Genomic DNA, 17119 nt, shown 5'->3' with positions numbered 1-17119 from the left:
GAGAAAAGAGAGAGTCAAGTTCAGAGACGGAGCGCTCAGTTGAAGTGAAGTTCCTGCTCTTTGTGCGAAACCTGGAGGGACCCTCAGCCTTGTCGCAGCCCCATAGAGTAAATTTAAGAGGGTCGACTTTAACAAGGGCAGTATTGATTCTCTGTGTTTGAGGGAGGAGAGGTTGTCTATGTCTGTTTTTGAATAGTAGGATGAGGACAAGACAGGGGCGGCGCTGCTTTTTGTCTCCATGTTTAAGCCTCCATTCAGCCAAGAGGCAGGGGGCAACACTTGGTGGTCTGGACTCCAGGGGGACTGCGCGCTTTGACACATCACTGTTTATTGGGCAACAGTTACATAAGACACTAACAGTTACATTTTTCTTGGTATTATAGCTCTATGCTTTTCTTCATCATGTATGTTATATAGTTGAATATGTTTGTGTTGGAACTGTTGGTCTGATAAAATAAAATAACCTGCAGATTTATCAATAATGAAATTAATCATTATATGCAGCCCTGGTTAAGCTAAAAAACTGTCTTTACTCACAACTGTTAAATAGATTCCTGTGCATGGGAATAATGATGTGTTAGATTTTTCTTCCACAGTGCCTGTTGGGTGATTTATAAGGTCATTGAGTAAGACAGCCGTTGTGGCAGCACTTTTACTAGTAACACGTGGCTGTTGTCTGCACATGGTTGGCTTGGATACAGAGTAATACTTTAAAATGAAAAATGGTGTCTGTAGGGTTTAGGGCTGCAGCTAACACAGTCTTTGTTGATTAATCTGTACAGTTAAGTCTGCAAAATTGGAAAATGCCAATCACAAGTTTGTAACGAAGGCAGGATATTTTTCAGTTTAACTAGTTTAAATAACATTAGTGCACAGAGACATCAGTGCACAGAGACAGTACATTTCTGGGAATTTAATTATTAAAAGTTACCTCAGGCATCTTATTCTGCAGTATAATCTCTCTCTCAAAAAAAACCCTACAAACTTTTCAAATTGGTGCATATTGGACAACATATAGGCCGATACAGATAATTCTGTGATAGGCCAATATCGCTCTATATTTACTACATAATAGTGTCTTATGGTTGTGATTTACTTTTCAGGCAGGTAACCAGTGTTCTGTATTACATGTGATAGTCTCTGTCTTAACCTTGGGAGTTCATATACTCACTGTTATTGTTTGCTTTATCAGTTGGCCACTGTGGTCAGATAAGACGCTTCATTCCACCGTATCAGCGTTGAACATTTCACTTTTCTCAGAGAAAACTCAAGGCTGTTGAATACTAAAACACATATATTCAGACACTCCTAAAAACAACCAGATGACCATCGAATCGTTTCAGGGTGCTTTCACAGGGCCCAGGCCTTTCACGAGAGCTTTCAACCACATCCAACCCAAACCTATTCCCACCGTTTTGTGAGCTTAAAGTATACACAGGCTTAGCTCCAGGTTCTCGCTTCTCCTGACAGTGGTTGGTAGTCACACACACGGGAGGTATATGTTGAAAAGGTTCCTGCGTTTGATCCCTGTGTACTTACCCACCAGTATCTGTGGTCCTGGCTTGAGCCTGGGGGCCAGGGGAGGGGACCCCTCATTGATCTCCAGGCTGTGTTATGGTTCTGGGGGGGAATGTGCTGTGTCTCAGGTCTGGTGTAGATCAGGTTGCTGTCCACCCCCAAGGCATGTGTTGCCTTTGGACTGAGCTTTTGGATTACCGATGAGGCCACATGTCCTGAGGAACTGGTTCTGATAGAGTTTCTTTTTGCTTATCGGTAATAAACAAAGAAAGAATAACAGTAGAGAAGACTGATCATTTGTCCATTTATATTACCTTTACCTAGTAACACATGCACACACAGGTGCTGCTGGCCTATAATAATAAATGATATCAAGTGGAAAACACCCACATTGCTCACCATTCACAAGGTGTGGTGTACAGCAAGGTGGTTCATTAATTATCAGCTCTTATTATCACAATGCAAGATATTTGACTTTGACGCCCAGATTCTTCTATATTATGACAACTGTCAGGAATGCTCATGACAACACTGCCTTTACCAAAGATGGTGTGTAAATTTACCCTAATTACAACCGATTTCTTCCTGAAAACTGAATGATATATGTATACACCAACTTGATACGCTGTCCAGCATTTGTTCCATACAACTTAAACTTCTCATAATAAACTAAGAGGTTGTGATTTGGCCTCGTGCTAATAATCTCTAGACCGCGGCACTCAGATGCAGACTAAGAGAGAAACAAAACATGAGGCCTCAGTTGATTGTTTTGAGTGGGACTCCCCCGGATCCCCCGTCTCACCACCGCGCTTTTCGGCAGCGTTTATTTTCCTGACCCAGTCACTTCTCAAAGTCTTTATACTCTCACATTTGTTTCTCTCACATACACATTCTGCAAAGTTGTTTACCCAGAGTATTAGCTGACCTCCCTGCTCCTTACCCAAACACCTCAGCAGGAAGCAACGTTACCTCCCCGCCACTGGCCCGGTGCCACAGCATTGTGATGGTGGAACCTTGGTGTAATTCTACACTCGTGTAAAAACACAATGTGATTAAGATCAAGGACATCAGCTTAAAGTGTAAACACATGGGCCCACAAGAGCACCTACTTTTTCTTTTATTAAAACATGCATTAAAATGTGTTTGCGTCTATTGTTGACATGTATAGTTGAACTGATTTTCATCCTGAATCAGCACCTTTCTTAATTATCTAGCCCATTTGAAAAATAGGCAGGGTAATCCACACTGTCTGACTCCATTCAGTTATCTATAGACACCTCTTAATTGGTCTTTCTTTGGTTATTTGTGATTTAGGATGTGTGTGTTTGTTCCTCAGGTGTTCCAGGACCTAGGTGTGTCGGTGCTGTCTGGAGCCTCTGAGGGCTACAATGTGTGCCTATTTGCTTACGGCCAAACGGGATCTGGCAAGACATACACCATGATGGGTACTCCGGTGAGAAGAAATATCTGTGTGGCATTATATTCATTTTTCAGGCCTCACCAGTCATAATGGAAGCAATGAAACACAATGTTATACAACGTATAAAACCATGCTGCACTGCAAATAGGCAAATGAGAACATATTGTGATGAAGTCCTCAATCCTCAAAGCTGTTGGCAAAGGTTAGTAATACTAATGCGCCCTCACTCTCTGTGTTTTCCCGTCAGGACTCCATTGGCTTGACCCCTCGGATCTGCCAGGTATGTCTGTGGATTGTAAATTTCAAAGTAGTCGACACTGATAATTTAGCTACTGACTACCCCGTGTTGAACTAAATCGCATTTCTTCCTTTCCTTACAGGGTCTCTTTAGGTCTGAAGACACTTTTCCTGATGGGCAAAACTCAAGCAGGGTGGAGATCAGGTACGGTTTTATTGTCTTTCCCTTTCCTGAAATTCAAATTAGACAGGCACTTACCTTAATGATTATGCTGCAAAGCTACAGGCAATGTAATGCAAATCAAATACTGGATTTTCTTGTCTGTTTTGGAGGTCACCTTAGAACAGCTTATTGAAGGTGATTAATTTGACAAAGCTGAGATAGATATTATGCTTTCTGGGTTGTAATGTATTGTTTTTATGATTCAAAGATGGTTATTTCGATAGTGTTGAATGTTTTTCTGGGTCATTTGGTCGTACAGAACCATGTAACCATGACTACGCCCCGGTTCAAACACAGCCATTGTCATATGTCAACCCCCTCCCTTGTCTCTGTGTTGTCAACTCTCCAATAAAGGCAGAGTGCTTGAAAGATAAACTTTGACACACAGAAAAATGCAGATAATAAACTGGCAATGGGACTGTATGTGGGCCTGTGGTATACATCTCAGTAATGGGATTGATAAAATGGACATTAGATAATCCAATTCTGACATTTCATCAAGTGTGTGGATGTTTTCTCATCCTTATGTTCCTCGTTTCAGTTTCCTGGAGATCTATAACGAGCGAGTGCGAGACCTGCTGAGGCGAGGAGAGCAGAAGAAGAGAGCCTCTCTGAGAGTTAGAGAACACCCTGATAAAGGACCCTACGTGCAAGGTGAGTGTTCAGGGCACCTGCATCTATACTTTTTAAAGCAGCTGACTGCAAAGACTATACTTTACTGCCATTGGCTAATCTCTGTCAATTGTTGAAAGGTACTCTTGCACCCGCTTCCCCCAAAACCAAGTGATGCCCTATTTATTTTGTTGCAATGTTAAAGAGATAATAAATACATGGAGACAATCACACATACACACAGACTTTGAATAAACCTGTGCAGAAATGGTAGAGAGCTAAGGGTTTTAACAGATATCCTAACAACACAAAGCAAGTAAAAACAGATTAAATGCAATCTAATTTAAGTTCAATATTCAAACATGAATGCACAGTCCAAGGTGTAATTGCCCAAAATGCTGAGCTCACTTCAACATTTCCGCTTTTGTTTTTTTTCCATCTGTTAAATAGTTAGCTAAAGGTCTACTAGCAGCAAATTCTAATTAACACTGCAAAGATAATTTCACCAAGATTAAAATAAGATGCCAAATGTGTAAAGAGGAAAAACATTCTTTTAAATAACCTTGCAGCAACCTTATGTCTCATACATAAGGAGGGGAGTAAGAGTGTGAGATGATGCCTGGGTGTGGGAGGAAGTGGCGACCAATGACCAGATTATCGTAGTTTATAAAGGATATAGAGGATACAGGCATTTTATACTCAAGAGACCCGTTCATGTGAGTCAGCTGTCTCTATGTCTATTAGAAGAGTCTGCAGTGTAGTTCAATTTGTCAAGAAATTAAATGCACCTAAGTTATGTGCTGATGCACCTTAGTTAGGCGCCCCAGTGCGGCCAGTCTAAAAAGGATCCCTGTTTTACAATTCTGTGCACTTATGATTAGGTGCTTTTACAAGCTCTCAGAAGTCTCAGCAGTGGGTCAAACAGTAAAAGGATCTGACTGTAACACAAAGCATGAAGAGAGTGAAGATGAGAGCGGATACCAAAACTATATTTTTCTGTCTCACCGCTGTGATACACATAATTTTATCAAATTATGGAGTTGGAAGTGAAACATGGTCTGCAGTATTTTGAGTAATGCTCGTGTCTTGTAAGTTTAGTTTACAAGTCACTGTGGTATGTGGTCAGCGGTGGAATTTTGTTCCGTTGTAAAGCTTTTGATCTGGTCCAGAATTGGCCGTCCTGGCTCTAATCCAGACTCTTCTTTTAGCTCGTCTTACTTTCCCTCTCTTTTCCTTTTTATATCTCCTTCCATCTTCTCTTCTCTCCCCTCCCTCCTCTTTCTGTCTCTCCCTCTCATCCGCCCGCCTCTCTACATTTAAAGCCCCACATCCACTCATTGTCCGTATCAGGAGAAATCCCAGTTGACCAGAGGAAGTGAAGTCATTTCCTTGTGGTTCCAAGGCGAACGCTTCACCACACACACACACACCCACAGTGCACACGCAGAGGAGTCCCAGCTTTTACTTCTCCGCCTTCAACACGAGTCCATAAAACAGTGTTTTACTGTCATTCTTTTTGAAAGAATCAAAATGTTTGTATTAAATGTTTATTTAAAACAAGGAATAAGTGACCACGTTTTGGCACCATGAGGCTTTGTCGTAATCTGTGTGCACATGTGTTTTACAGTTCTCAAGATACGTGATTCACGCCTGGAAGTAGAGCATTGTTAGAGGTTTTTGCTGTTAAATGCTGTGGGAAATTGTGAGCAAGTTATGATGAGACATACATCCTGTTTGTGTCTTTTTCATGTCTCTATCCTTCTCCTTTTTTTCCTCTTCTACATGACTATCTTTTTTTGTTTACTGCAGTGTCATCGGTGTAATTGTTGGCTGCGTTAACAGTTTAAGCGTTCCAAAATGTTTTTCAAAAACTGTTTTACATTTTAGTTTCTTCTACCTAGGGTAGCCATACACAACCATAACCTTAAAATGTTAATTAAGAAAGTAGATTAATCCTCTTTTATCTTCATTATTTGACATGTTTTTTAAGGATTCTATAAATGTATGTATGTTTTTTTAGATCCTAACAATTGTAAACTATGCATCTTGATACCCAACAACAGAATGAACCTTAGCTGCAATCCCTCTCACAAGAAGTTATACATTAATTACTTTCCATCTCCTGAATTTGGTTAATTAACAAACATTTTTAGGTTCATATAAACCCACAACACTATCTGTATTTTGGCTCATTTCACTCAGCGTGTTCCCTCTGTTTGTTTCGCTCTAATCAGACCTGTCGCAGCATGTGGTCTCAGATTGCAAGCAGGCCATGGACCTTTTGGAGGAAGGCATCGCCAACCGAATCACAGCAGCAACCCACAACCATGATGCCAGCAGCAGATCCCACGCCATCTTCACCATCCAGTACACACAGGTCATCATCTCTCCCAGCCCTCTCTGCTCACATACAGCTATACTCATCTGTTAATGATCTTTTTTGCAGATTCCATTATGATTTCTCGTGTCCTTTCTCCACAGGCAATCCTAGAAAACAACCTTCCTTCTGAAACTGTCAGCAAGATAAACCTGGTGGACTTGGCTGGAAGGTGAAGCTGTTTTTTCCTTCTGTTGGGTTTTTTATCTCAACATCTTTTCAGTCAAAGTAATAGACAAAACTGCCCCCTAGTGGATCGTTGCTACTGACCTGAGATTCTCAATTCCACATTCTTTCATTGGATAATCTTTGTCTTAATCTCTGAAAATGACATTAACCTCATGTTGTGTTTATGTTGTGTCTGACAGTGAACGAGCAGACCCTCACTACTGCAGGGATAGACTGACAGAGGGCTCTAACATCAACAAGTCCCTGGTCACTTTGGGCATTGTCATATCTGCTCTTGGTAAATAAAGATGCTTCAATTTGTAGTGATGATGTCCAAGAAAGATTTCAATCTAGCATGAACCTCAACAAATTCCTTTTTCCCTCCATCTTTACATTATTCCCTTCTAACCATAACACTTCATAAATCTGTCGACTATCCCTTCTTCCCACTTCTTCCACAGCCCAGAACTCCCAGATGTCCAGCAGCTGTCAGAGCATCAACAGTATGGCTTCTGAGGGCGATGGCAGCACGGTGGGAAGCCACAGCAGCTCCCTGTCTGGAGGAGGAGGAGGTGGTGGGAGGAGGCATTGCTTCATCCCCTACAGGGACTCGGTCCTAACCTGGCTGCTGAAAGACAGCTTGGGCGGCAACTCCAAGACCATCATGATTGCGAGTAAGTGTAACAGATGGAGCATGGCTGTGTTTTGGTTCAATAGCTATAGACTGTATAATCGTATATAAGCTTGAACTAAGATGTTAAAGTTGACCGGCAAGACTATGGCGGAGGATTTGTTGTCAAAGCGAAAAACTAAATTGCCTATTTAGCAATTTTTTCAGATTTAAACCCCATATAACAGGGAACCTGATAACGTCAATGAGGGATAAGAAGTTGGTTACCTCACTGAGAAGTCGGAGGAGTGCAGCCTGTCTCCTGCAGCTCTTCATCAAACTCTGACTCCTTCTAACTCCTAGCTCCTTCTTGTTCCATTATTCCTTTAGACCGTATAAAACTACTTCCTGAATTTCAGACTGATCCGCTGTCAAAAAATGCATTAAATTACTGTTGTTTTACCCTGTAGACACATTTTTGATGAACGATAGCGCTAAGTGCTAAACTCACTGAACACATTCAGTTTATAAATAAAAGTAGACTTGTGTTTTGGTAGATAAATGCTTTAAATGTGAGGCTGAAGCATTAGGAAATGTTTGGTTTGCATTAGCAGTAACTTAATACAGCAATCTACAGATAGTGAGCGTCTTTTCTTGCCTGGTGTACTGGGTAACACTGGTGTTGTCAGAAGCTCACCATGGCAACCCTAGTACTTAACCTAATGGCTGGCTTGGAGGGTAGAAATTAGATCGAAAAAGTAATGGTAATGCTTCGGAAAATAGTTTGCAGTAATGAGTCCACACTCACAAAACCTCTGGTATGGTCCCTTCAATCTCACTCTGTTCTAATTGCTGTACTTGTGTCTTTTCCTTTTTGTCTGTTTGTGTTGCAGCTGTCTCGCCCTCCGCTAACAGCTACAACGAGACCCTCAGCACCCTGCGCTATGCTGCCCACGCCAGAAATATTGTCAACAAGCCTCGGGTTAATGAGGTCAGTGGCTGTTTAGAGTCTGACAACAAGATCTGATGTTTGATCTAAACGTTTTAAGTGGGTTAATGTGTGCTTTGATTTCTGTGCAGGATGCCAACGTTCGACTGATCAGGGAACTGAGGGAGGAGATTGACAGGCTGAAGAGCATGCTGCTCAGCTTTGAAATGGTATGGTGACCTTTTTTCTTGGAGCGTAGCACTGACTCTCACAGGGATACGCCCCACTGGGTTTAACCTCTTAGTACTGTAAGACTTTGAATTAAAGAGATTCCCACATTACAAGTTTATATAGCAAAGGCTTAACACAGTGCTTTGTGTCTTTTTGACATTTTTAATCCCCTGGGTGGTGAAGATTGAATTGCACTGTAACGAATATGACATTTTCCCCTTTGCACAGAATATTGACGGATCATTTTTTACTCTCTTGATTGACAGCAGCGTAATCCCAGTCCATCCCTGAGCGATGAAAGGGACGGAAATCTGTCCGACATCGTGCTACAGAACGAACTAAAGGTAACACAGATGGCCACAGTAATGCTCGACACATCCAGTCAGTCTTTAGTCATTTTCAGTTGAATATTTTTAATCAGTTGACAGATTTTACTACGAAGTAATACAGGGAAACATACAACCAAAAACTGGAGACTTTTTGCTCACCACACAAAACCTAGTCCCTTGGACATCTCTAACCTCACTGACCTATTGATGGATCCATCATCACAAGTGCTGCCAAGCATTATTCAATCTGTTAACTCCAGTCTAGTCACAAGGTTTTTAAAAAGAAAGAAAGATTAGTTGTACATGTGCATGCTGTCTCCTTAAAGGATCTGTTAACCCAAGTCACAGTAGTCATTATTTCCAACTTGCTCCTTCCTGCATTTAGCTATCATTTGTCCCTTGATTATGAGATCATGTCCTTCTATTTGTCAACTTTATGAGGAACTTTTTAAAATAGAAAATAGTAAAAAAAAAAAAAAAAATGTTCTCAACATGGTCTGTGGATTATCCTGAGTAACTAGGCCAATGTTTCTTGGGAAAAAAGACATCCCTGTCATCGTGTTGAGTTCCAAAAACAATATTCCATTCCTCTCTGTTGCATTGGGATGGCAGCAGATGTCCCAGCCGTGCATCTCACAACACCTGTGTTGTGGAATAAGTACATATCTGTGACACATTGTCACACAGTATGTTTTTCTTCCGACTTTGAAACCTCTCAAAATAAAGTTGGGAAACATACAGGAATGTAGAATTAGAAGCGGTAGTTGAAATAGTATTGCTGGCTATTGGTATCATCTTAATCTCCCTAATTACAGATATTTACTCTCTCTTACTGTCCTTCATCATCTTCATCCATGTCTATTCCTCAGGTGGAGCAACTGACGAAGGACTGGTCGGAGAGCTGGAGAGACAAGAAGGAGCTGCTGGAGCAGTACAGCGTGGACATCAACAGAGACCGGGCCGGATTCCTTATCAACTCCCTCCAACCACACCTGGTCACTCTGGATGGAGACGTTCTCAGCACCGGGGTCGTCTTCTATCACCTCAGGGTATGATGATAAAAAGGAAAATAGACGTGTTGTAACTGTAATGTTGTTGTATTTTGGTATAATTTAATTTAGGCGTGCAGTGTTTTTAGTGTAAATATTAGAATAGCTGTCAGCTAGGTATCAGAATTACTAGTACGAGTGTAGGATTTAATCACATTAATGGTGTTATACAAGTTGTATTTGATGGTATTATGCTGGTACTTTTACTCTGCCTCTTCCTTTCATCCCCAGAGACACATCAGTCATTTGCACACATGCTGTGCACTAAAAATACACATTTGTATGAACAACATGATGCAAAAACTCCTACAAACTGATATTCTCCTCATTTGCTCTACTTTTTCCCAGCTCTAAAGTTACTGGTTTGTCATCTGTCTTCACTGGAACATTCTCTTTTTTCTACTAGATTCTTCCCCCTCCTCCTACTACTTTTTTCTCTCTGTTCTGCTCGAAAAAACTCTTGAGAAAAGGTGCGTTTCTACCGTCTTTTCTTTTCACTCCACCCTCCAACTGTCCTGTCGATCTCCCTTTTCTCTGTGTGTGTGTGTGTGTGTGCGTCTTCCGTAATGCATAAAGCTCGGCTGGATAAGAGGCTCTTAGTTCTGAGGCTAGGACTCAGGGGAGCTTAAGCTGTCCTGATTCTGACAATGACAAGCATACCCTTAGGCCTGACAATTACACTGTTTCCTGCATGTGAAGAGCTGAGGCCACCTGGGAGCACATGTGCTCTTGACACCATATAAGAAAGCTTTTAATCCCATTAGATAAGACATCAAAGTATACAAACGATATATTTTCTGTCAGCTAAATGAAATTACAAAAATCCTCAGATCATTGTGTAAAATTCCTTGCGACTGCTAATGCTTGTGTTTTAAGCACATCCAGCTGATTTCCAGTATGTACAGTAGTTGTTTAGACTTTTTTGTTTGTGTAAATTTTAATTAAAGATGCCCATGTTTACTTACAGGAAGGAGTTACCCACATTGGGCCTCAGGACCAGTTTGAAGAACCACAAATAGGTATTATTAATTCATTTGGTCTCCATGTTTCCTCATCCAGCTGAAAATATTCCTTTTCAAACTCTTTGATAAGATTTTTTTTTCGACACTTGTACTTTACAAGAGCGGAAATCCTCAAAGCCTCTTACGAGCATGCATTATTACAGAGTAGACATCCAGTAAACTGGCAGCTTTAGACAAAACATGCAGCAGATAATATGGGAACTAGCAGAAGATGTAAAAATATACAGTAGACTGAAACTATTAAATTTGAATGCACAGTGAAACGTACGCTCGCTTCTCATTAAATGATGTATTAAAGCTTCCTAATTCTGTATGTGTGCTTGTGTTTCTACAATCTGTTTCTAGTTCTGCAGGGCAATGCCAGCTGTGAGATTGAAAACCACGGAGGTGTGGTAACGCTCAGACCGCTGCCGGGCTGCGTCTGCCTTCTAAATGACCGAGAGGTCACCGAGCCCTGCAGACTGGCTCAAGGTCAGCTCCTGTCCTCAACAAAGTTTATATTGTCTTTACACTTGACACTGAGAATTATCATCATGGGGTGATTGTTCCACTATGCTTGATATCACATATAGGTTAATGTATAATTATACACACACTGTCACTTAAAGATGCACAGATATGATCTGATAACATAAAAGGGTTAATGTACAATATGTATGCATGATTCTTCCCAAGGATAAACACACTGATACACACTCACATCCACCCTGCCTGCAGCACATATCATCTCTTTCTTAAGCTTGCCTCAACACAATGCAGCAGGATGAGCACAACTTGTGACAAAGGGTATGTCTCTCTGTCTCCAGGGACAGTAATCACCTTGGGAGGAGTGCATAAGTTCCGCTTCAACCACCCGGCCGAGGCAGCAGTCCTCCGAGAACGCAGACGGGTAGGCGCTGCTCAGCTGAAAATTAAAACAAGGCTGTTGGTTATGATGGCAATCATGATAATATTGATGATGAGCAGATGACTGGGATGCTGTGGTTGATATACTGAGATTGTTTCTGCTTATTTGCTATACATATGCTCTGTGAATAGTGATTGAGAATAGTGATTGATTCTTTTTTTATTGCCAATAAATATTAAAGTTGATGTTTTCTTTTCTGTTTACAGGCCAGTGAAGGTGGCATGATCTGCACCTACATTGACCTTTGCCCCGTAACCCCTGACCACAGGTAAATACTGCCTCCGAACACAGTACACACATCCTCCTGTGTATATGTGTGTTCTTTATCGAGTGCTTATTCTGCCAACTCACAGCATACATATTTAAGAAGAGGTACATGTGTTGGACCAGTGTTCATGTTGCAGAAATAGGTCAATGCTTTATCCGTGTTTCAATTCAGCTGGTGGGGATGGCATGTGTTACCGTTAGCCCCCACCCTCGTGAGCATTTCCGGTTAGCTGTTTAAAGGACAGGCTCAGCCGTTGCTTGGAGACTGCTGAGACACAGAACTGAAAACCAACAACAAAAGCTTTTACTTTAAACCAGCCACCACCAAACAGCTAAATTATAGACTAGAAATTGTTCTCAGGTGAGGTAAAATGATTTCCTTTGCTTTTTCTGGTTGTCTCCTTGTTTTTCTCAGTCAGTTTTTCAGTCTATATTTCTATCCCTGATCTGTTTTATAGTGTTGAAGAAGTGAAGCTCCAAGGGCAGCTGGGTGCCTGTCCCTCTCCCACTGAGGAGCCTGCTGCCAGGCAGCATGTGGAGGTGCAGCAGCGCTATGTGGAGAGTTTGCGACAGGAGATTCAGGTTGAACAAAGACGGGCTGAGAGAGAGCTTGAGAGAGAGCAGGCCCACCTCCGACAGCAGCACAGTGAGAGTAAGTAGTCACTCCACACTCCCACATTAAGATAAAAAGTTATTTCTCATGCATACTTTTGAAACTATTGTGCCAAAGTGGATAACCTCATCACATTTTGTAAATTGATAAGTGTTTCTTTCTGCCAATCTTTACCCAACAGTCCAGCAGTGGATTTTGCAGGAGAAACGGCGCCTAACAACTGCAGAGCAGAAAATCACCCAAGAGTCCGGAGTTCAAACAGACCTCATCCCTGCACCCCTCCTGGAGCGTCTGACAGGTCAGGCGTCTGAGGATCAGACAGGTCAGACAGTGGATCGTCCGTCCATGGTAGTAAGGGCCAGGAAGAAGACGGTGCAGGACGAGCTACTAAAGCATCACGGCCTTTGCCGTGCGGAGAGCCGCTTTCGTCGGAAAAAGTTGCATTACCAGCTGGAGAGGATCGCACGCAAGCGGCTTCTGTTGGAAGCTAAGAGGGAATTGCAACGGTTGGAAAGGGCCCTGCCTCCTGGACCAGACAGCCCAGAGTCTCCTGAACTGGGGTCCCCATCAAAGCTCAGAGGAAGATCATTTGTTTCTCGTAGACACTCATTCTCAGCAGATCTTTTGTCCCGGCTCTACCCACAGAACACCCCTATCTTCAGGTAAGCAGATTAAGTTGCTTCTTTGCTGAATTAACCAATGTAGAAATATTTTCTTAAATTTCGATCTTAAATACTCTTTTTCTGTCCTTGACAGACACTTCCTCAAGAGGAACCGATCCACAGATTTGACATCAAATTCCTCCACCACCTCTGATTCCATTGGCAGCAGGAAGTGGGTTTCTGATGAATGTCTTCCTCGGGAAAGAACCCAGAGTTGTTCTGGTGCGCTCTTCTCTGGACAAAGCCAAGCCTGCCAAAGTAGAGTAAGCTCCTCTGAAAACATCAGACCAACTGTCAAAGAGGAGCCCCAAGCTCAGCCCTGCCGAGAACGACCGGAAAGAAAACCTCTGCTGCCAAACAGAGACCTGTCCTTCAAGAACAGATCGGATCAGAACTCCGCAGTTACTCTGAAGTCACCAGTAGGAACTTCTTTGCAGCCAGTCAGCAAAGAAAATATACAAGGACCCACAACACACCAACCCAATTCTCAGATTGCACCTTGCTTTAATGAGATAGTTCAACCCCATGCAGGTAAAAACAGACTAGAAACCATGAGAAAGACTTTGTCTCGTTCTGTTGGGCCAAGGTTAAAATCAGCTCTGTCCAAAGTGTTCAGGAAACCCCCACTGGGTGCGAATGGAGGACGCAGCTCCAAACCTCTGGGGAGGATAGCCAGCAAATTTCACTGGAGACAAAGAAAAGACAGGAGCCTCAAAGATGCCAAGATGAGCCGAGGCAAATGTGCCATTAAAACAGCCGTTTCATGTGAGGAGCTTGACCAAAGGACTCCGTTTGAGGACATTAGAAAGAGGCGGTGGCATAGTACTGAGGCTCTGATGAACAAGGCCAGCAGATGGGTTGAGAGACAGCAGGGATTGATGGGATGGGAGGAAGAACAAGAAGATGGGGATGAAGTAACGTCAGACTGTGAGAGCCTTTTCTCTCTTGATTCCCTGTCTTCTGCCTATGCGACAGCCCTAGCAGAGCAGCTGAGACATGAGGAAGCAGCTCAGAGTGAAGCTGAGAGTGAAGACAGTCAGATGTCTAAAGATTCACTGGCTGTGGAGAGCAGTGGGAAATCAACAATGGAGAGGCTTAGCCGAACACTGGTGCCAACCTACTCATTGATGACAGATTGCTCCCATTCATCCGTACGGCACAATAGAACAGCGGAGATCAGTCAGAAAGCTCTGGTAATCTCAGCAGAGGAGTGTTGGAGCCAGCAAGCCTCCCTAAACTCGAGAAATAGTGGTGCAACAAGAAAACCTCCTTCCCAAAACCCAGTTGTTGCAGATTCCAGAGGCAGAGACGTAGTGCACAAATTAATTGAGGACTTTGGGAACATGCAGACCAATTCGACCAGCAGCCCACGCTCCCTGAGCAGCTGCAGTGTGAGGGAGCCAGAAAACTTGCTGGTGCTCACCGATGCCTGGTCCTCCACTGATGCAGCAGACAGTCCCAGGATTCACAGGGACTCTCCAAAGCCTTTCCAAAGAAAAATGATGTTCAGAGGTGTGGAGAGCAGCAACAGCAGTAGCAGTCCCAGTCCAACCAGTATGAATCTCTCAGACTGTCAGAGCAGATCGAGAAGCGGCAGCTCAACATCAACAAGCACTGAGAGTGTAAATGTAACAGTGCTGGAACACGTTGAAATTTCAAGAAGCACATCGGAAACGTTAGATTTTCAAGACTCTCAGATTCTAAAAACACCAGATGAAGCCCTGAAGGACGTAGGATGTCTTGTTGGGCCATTAGAAGCACAAATAGAAAATGAGGGGAAGGCCTTTATAGTAATTCCAGACAACAGCAGCAACAAAAGTCCAACAACATTACCGACTTTAGATCAAACGCCTTGTGTCTCACCAGCTGGGATCCAACCCACTAAACAACAAGCATCAAGAGTAACATTGACCCAGATGTTCACAGAGGTACATGAAATGGTGGCCACTGACATTACGATGACTGAAATGTGTACATCAGGTGGTCAGACAGTGATGCATTTCTCTCCAAGTCCCACAAATCAAGGCCAAGTATTGAACAAGATGTCTGATGCTGCAAGTGCCTTCAAACCTTCGACTGAGGACAGAGTACTATGCAGTTTAGATGGTGCAACAGAAAAGTTGACAAAAATACAGCAATATGATTTTGGTTCTAACACCAAATATGTGTCACTTACAAGGGACAAAATGTCAGAAGAGGTTGAAACCAAAGACACTGAGCAGTTCATTGCACTACAGAAGGAGCTTGTGAATTCAGCCTGTAAACATTCCAGGAAGAGGAACAAAGACCACCAGGATGCTTTCAAAGGCAGCTTGAAAATCCCAAAAAGGAGCAACAGCACAGAGTTGGTAGCTTACTGCTCTGCACCAGCTGGCAGCCAGGAAGATATTTGGCCTGATGACAATAATAACACCAGTGAGTCAAAGGGGGAACAGTCTTCTGTGGAAGCTGACAGCCCCGGATTAGATGCTCTTTGTGCTGATGGAAGATGCAGACAAGACACCGTGGCTTCGGAGTCGATGCCAGTTTCCGATCCCATGAGCAGGAAAGTTGGACAGAGTTGTCAGATCTTTGAGGACTCCGAGTGTGGTGAAAGTAGTTCTCAGAGTGGTACTTCTGTTAAAAAGGGAGGTGTAACAATAAAGGAAGTAGCTGCAGAAACAAAAGACATTGATAACCCCATAAAAGATCAAGAAGGTAGAAAACACATATGCAAGTCAGATGCTATTTGTAGCGCCATTGACCTGAGAATCTCAGAAGTGGTTAGAGAGCACATGAGATTGTCATTGCTAAGCAGTGATGATGAAAGGAAGAGCAGGAGTCAAAGCATGAATGCCTTGTCGTCGTCTGCATGTCATAGATGGACAGAAAGAGAGCTGAGAGATAAAATGAGTGATCAGATGAAAGATGGAGCAATCCTTAGTCAACACGTTTCACTGGAAAGGACGACAAGTGACAACACAGTGGACAAACGTGAGCACCTGGAATCAGATCTGCCAGCTCTATTGAGTACAAGCCGTGAGAGCAACATGTCTGTAACACAGACGTTTGACCATGACGTGACTTCAGTAAAGCCGACCATTGTGACCATTGACCATTGTGTTTTCCAAAACGTCTCCACCAAAAACACAATCCATTCAAATCTGACTCTTAACAGCCATGCGGAGTCTGAGCTTTCTGCTGTGCAACCAATTCGTTTGTCCTTAATTAGTGATTCCTCTTCAGCAAGAAAATGCATTGATGCTCACGGAAACACTGTAGAAAACGATGCTTTATTTCAGGGAATGAAACAAAAAGTAACATCTCCCACATCTCACACATGCTTGAATGAAGTGGATACCCAGATCTGTTTTGGGAATCCTGACTGCCCAGATTTTCACCAAAAGCTTCATGAAACACCTTCCATCCTGTGTGATACAAGAGAAAGAAAGTGTGGCTGTAATAATGCCAAGGATGTCAGTACGGAAGCAACATCCAGCGTTAAAGGTAAAGATGGCGATTCCTTCAAACAAAACTCACCTACGACGATTCAACACAGTCCTGAGACATCAGCAGCATCTGATGGAGGAAGTCTTGAGTTCAAACAGCACGGACAAAACGCACCCACTGCCTCTATGAATGGCTTTGCTGAGTCTCCTGGGTGTGATGGAAATGGTGAAACAGACAACACAGGAAGTAAACCTTGTATCACAGCACAGGGTGAGTTCAGCAGTCTACAGACTCATTCAGATCACTTGGCTCAGACGTGTGTAGTAAATATGAATTACAACAACAAATGCCAAGATTTGTTCGACAAGGATACTCAAATTGACAGTGTCATGAAAAACGACAAAGAGACATCCACCTGCCAATCTGAAGCACAGGTCCAAAAGATTACAGAGTCAAAACATAAAGCAATTATTTCTGGTTCTGTGCCGCCAAAATACAAAATAACACATGGAAATGC

General features: G+C 42.7%; 1 protein-coding gene across 1 annotated transcript in view; it reads left to right on the top strand.

The window, feature by feature from the left end:
* The window catches only part of stard9 (StAR-related lipid transfer (START) domain containing 9), a 40393-nt gene that overhangs the window by 12486 nt on the left and 10788 nt on the right, over window positions 1-17119 (top strand). Inside the window, exons 4-22 of the mRNA XM_073483119.1 lie at window positions 2855-2971; window positions 3186-3218; window positions 3319-3380; window positions 3940-4052; window positions 6245-6387; window positions 6492-6559; window positions 6756-6853; window positions 7017-7229; window positions 8059-8156; window positions 8246-8323; window positions 8591-8668; window positions 9523-9702; window positions 10670-10721; window positions 11070-11195; window positions 11531-11613; window positions 11838-11899; window positions 12357-12550; window positions 12693-13173; window positions 13268-16355. Of these exons, the coding sequence (XP_073339220.1) occupies window positions 2855-2971; window positions 3186-3218; window positions 3319-3380; window positions 3940-4052; window positions 6245-6387; window positions 6492-6559; window positions 6756-6853; window positions 7017-7229; window positions 8059-8156; window positions 8246-8323; window positions 8591-8668; window positions 9523-9702; window positions 10670-10721; window positions 11070-11195; window positions 11531-11613; window positions 11838-11899; window positions 12357-12550; window positions 12693-13173; window positions 13268-16355 (5367 nt within the window). The remainder of the gene's footprint in view (window positions 1-2854; window positions 2972-3185; window positions 3219-3318; window positions 3381-3939; window positions 4053-6244; window positions 6388-6491; window positions 6560-6755; window positions 6854-7016; window positions 7230-8058; window positions 8157-8245; window positions 8324-8590; window positions 8669-9522; window positions 9703-10669; window positions 10722-11069; window positions 11196-11530; window positions 11614-11837; window positions 11900-12356; window positions 12551-12692; window positions 13174-13267; window positions 16356-17119) is intronic.

The sequence above is a fragment of the Pagrus major genome, chromosome 16, assembly GCF_040436345.1.
Source record: "Pagrus major chromosome 16, Pma_NU_1.0".
NCBI lineage: Eukaryota > Metazoa > Chordata > Actinopteri > Spariformes > Sparidae > Pagrus > Pagrus major.
This window is presented reverse-complemented; position numbering and strand designations above follow the sequence as displayed.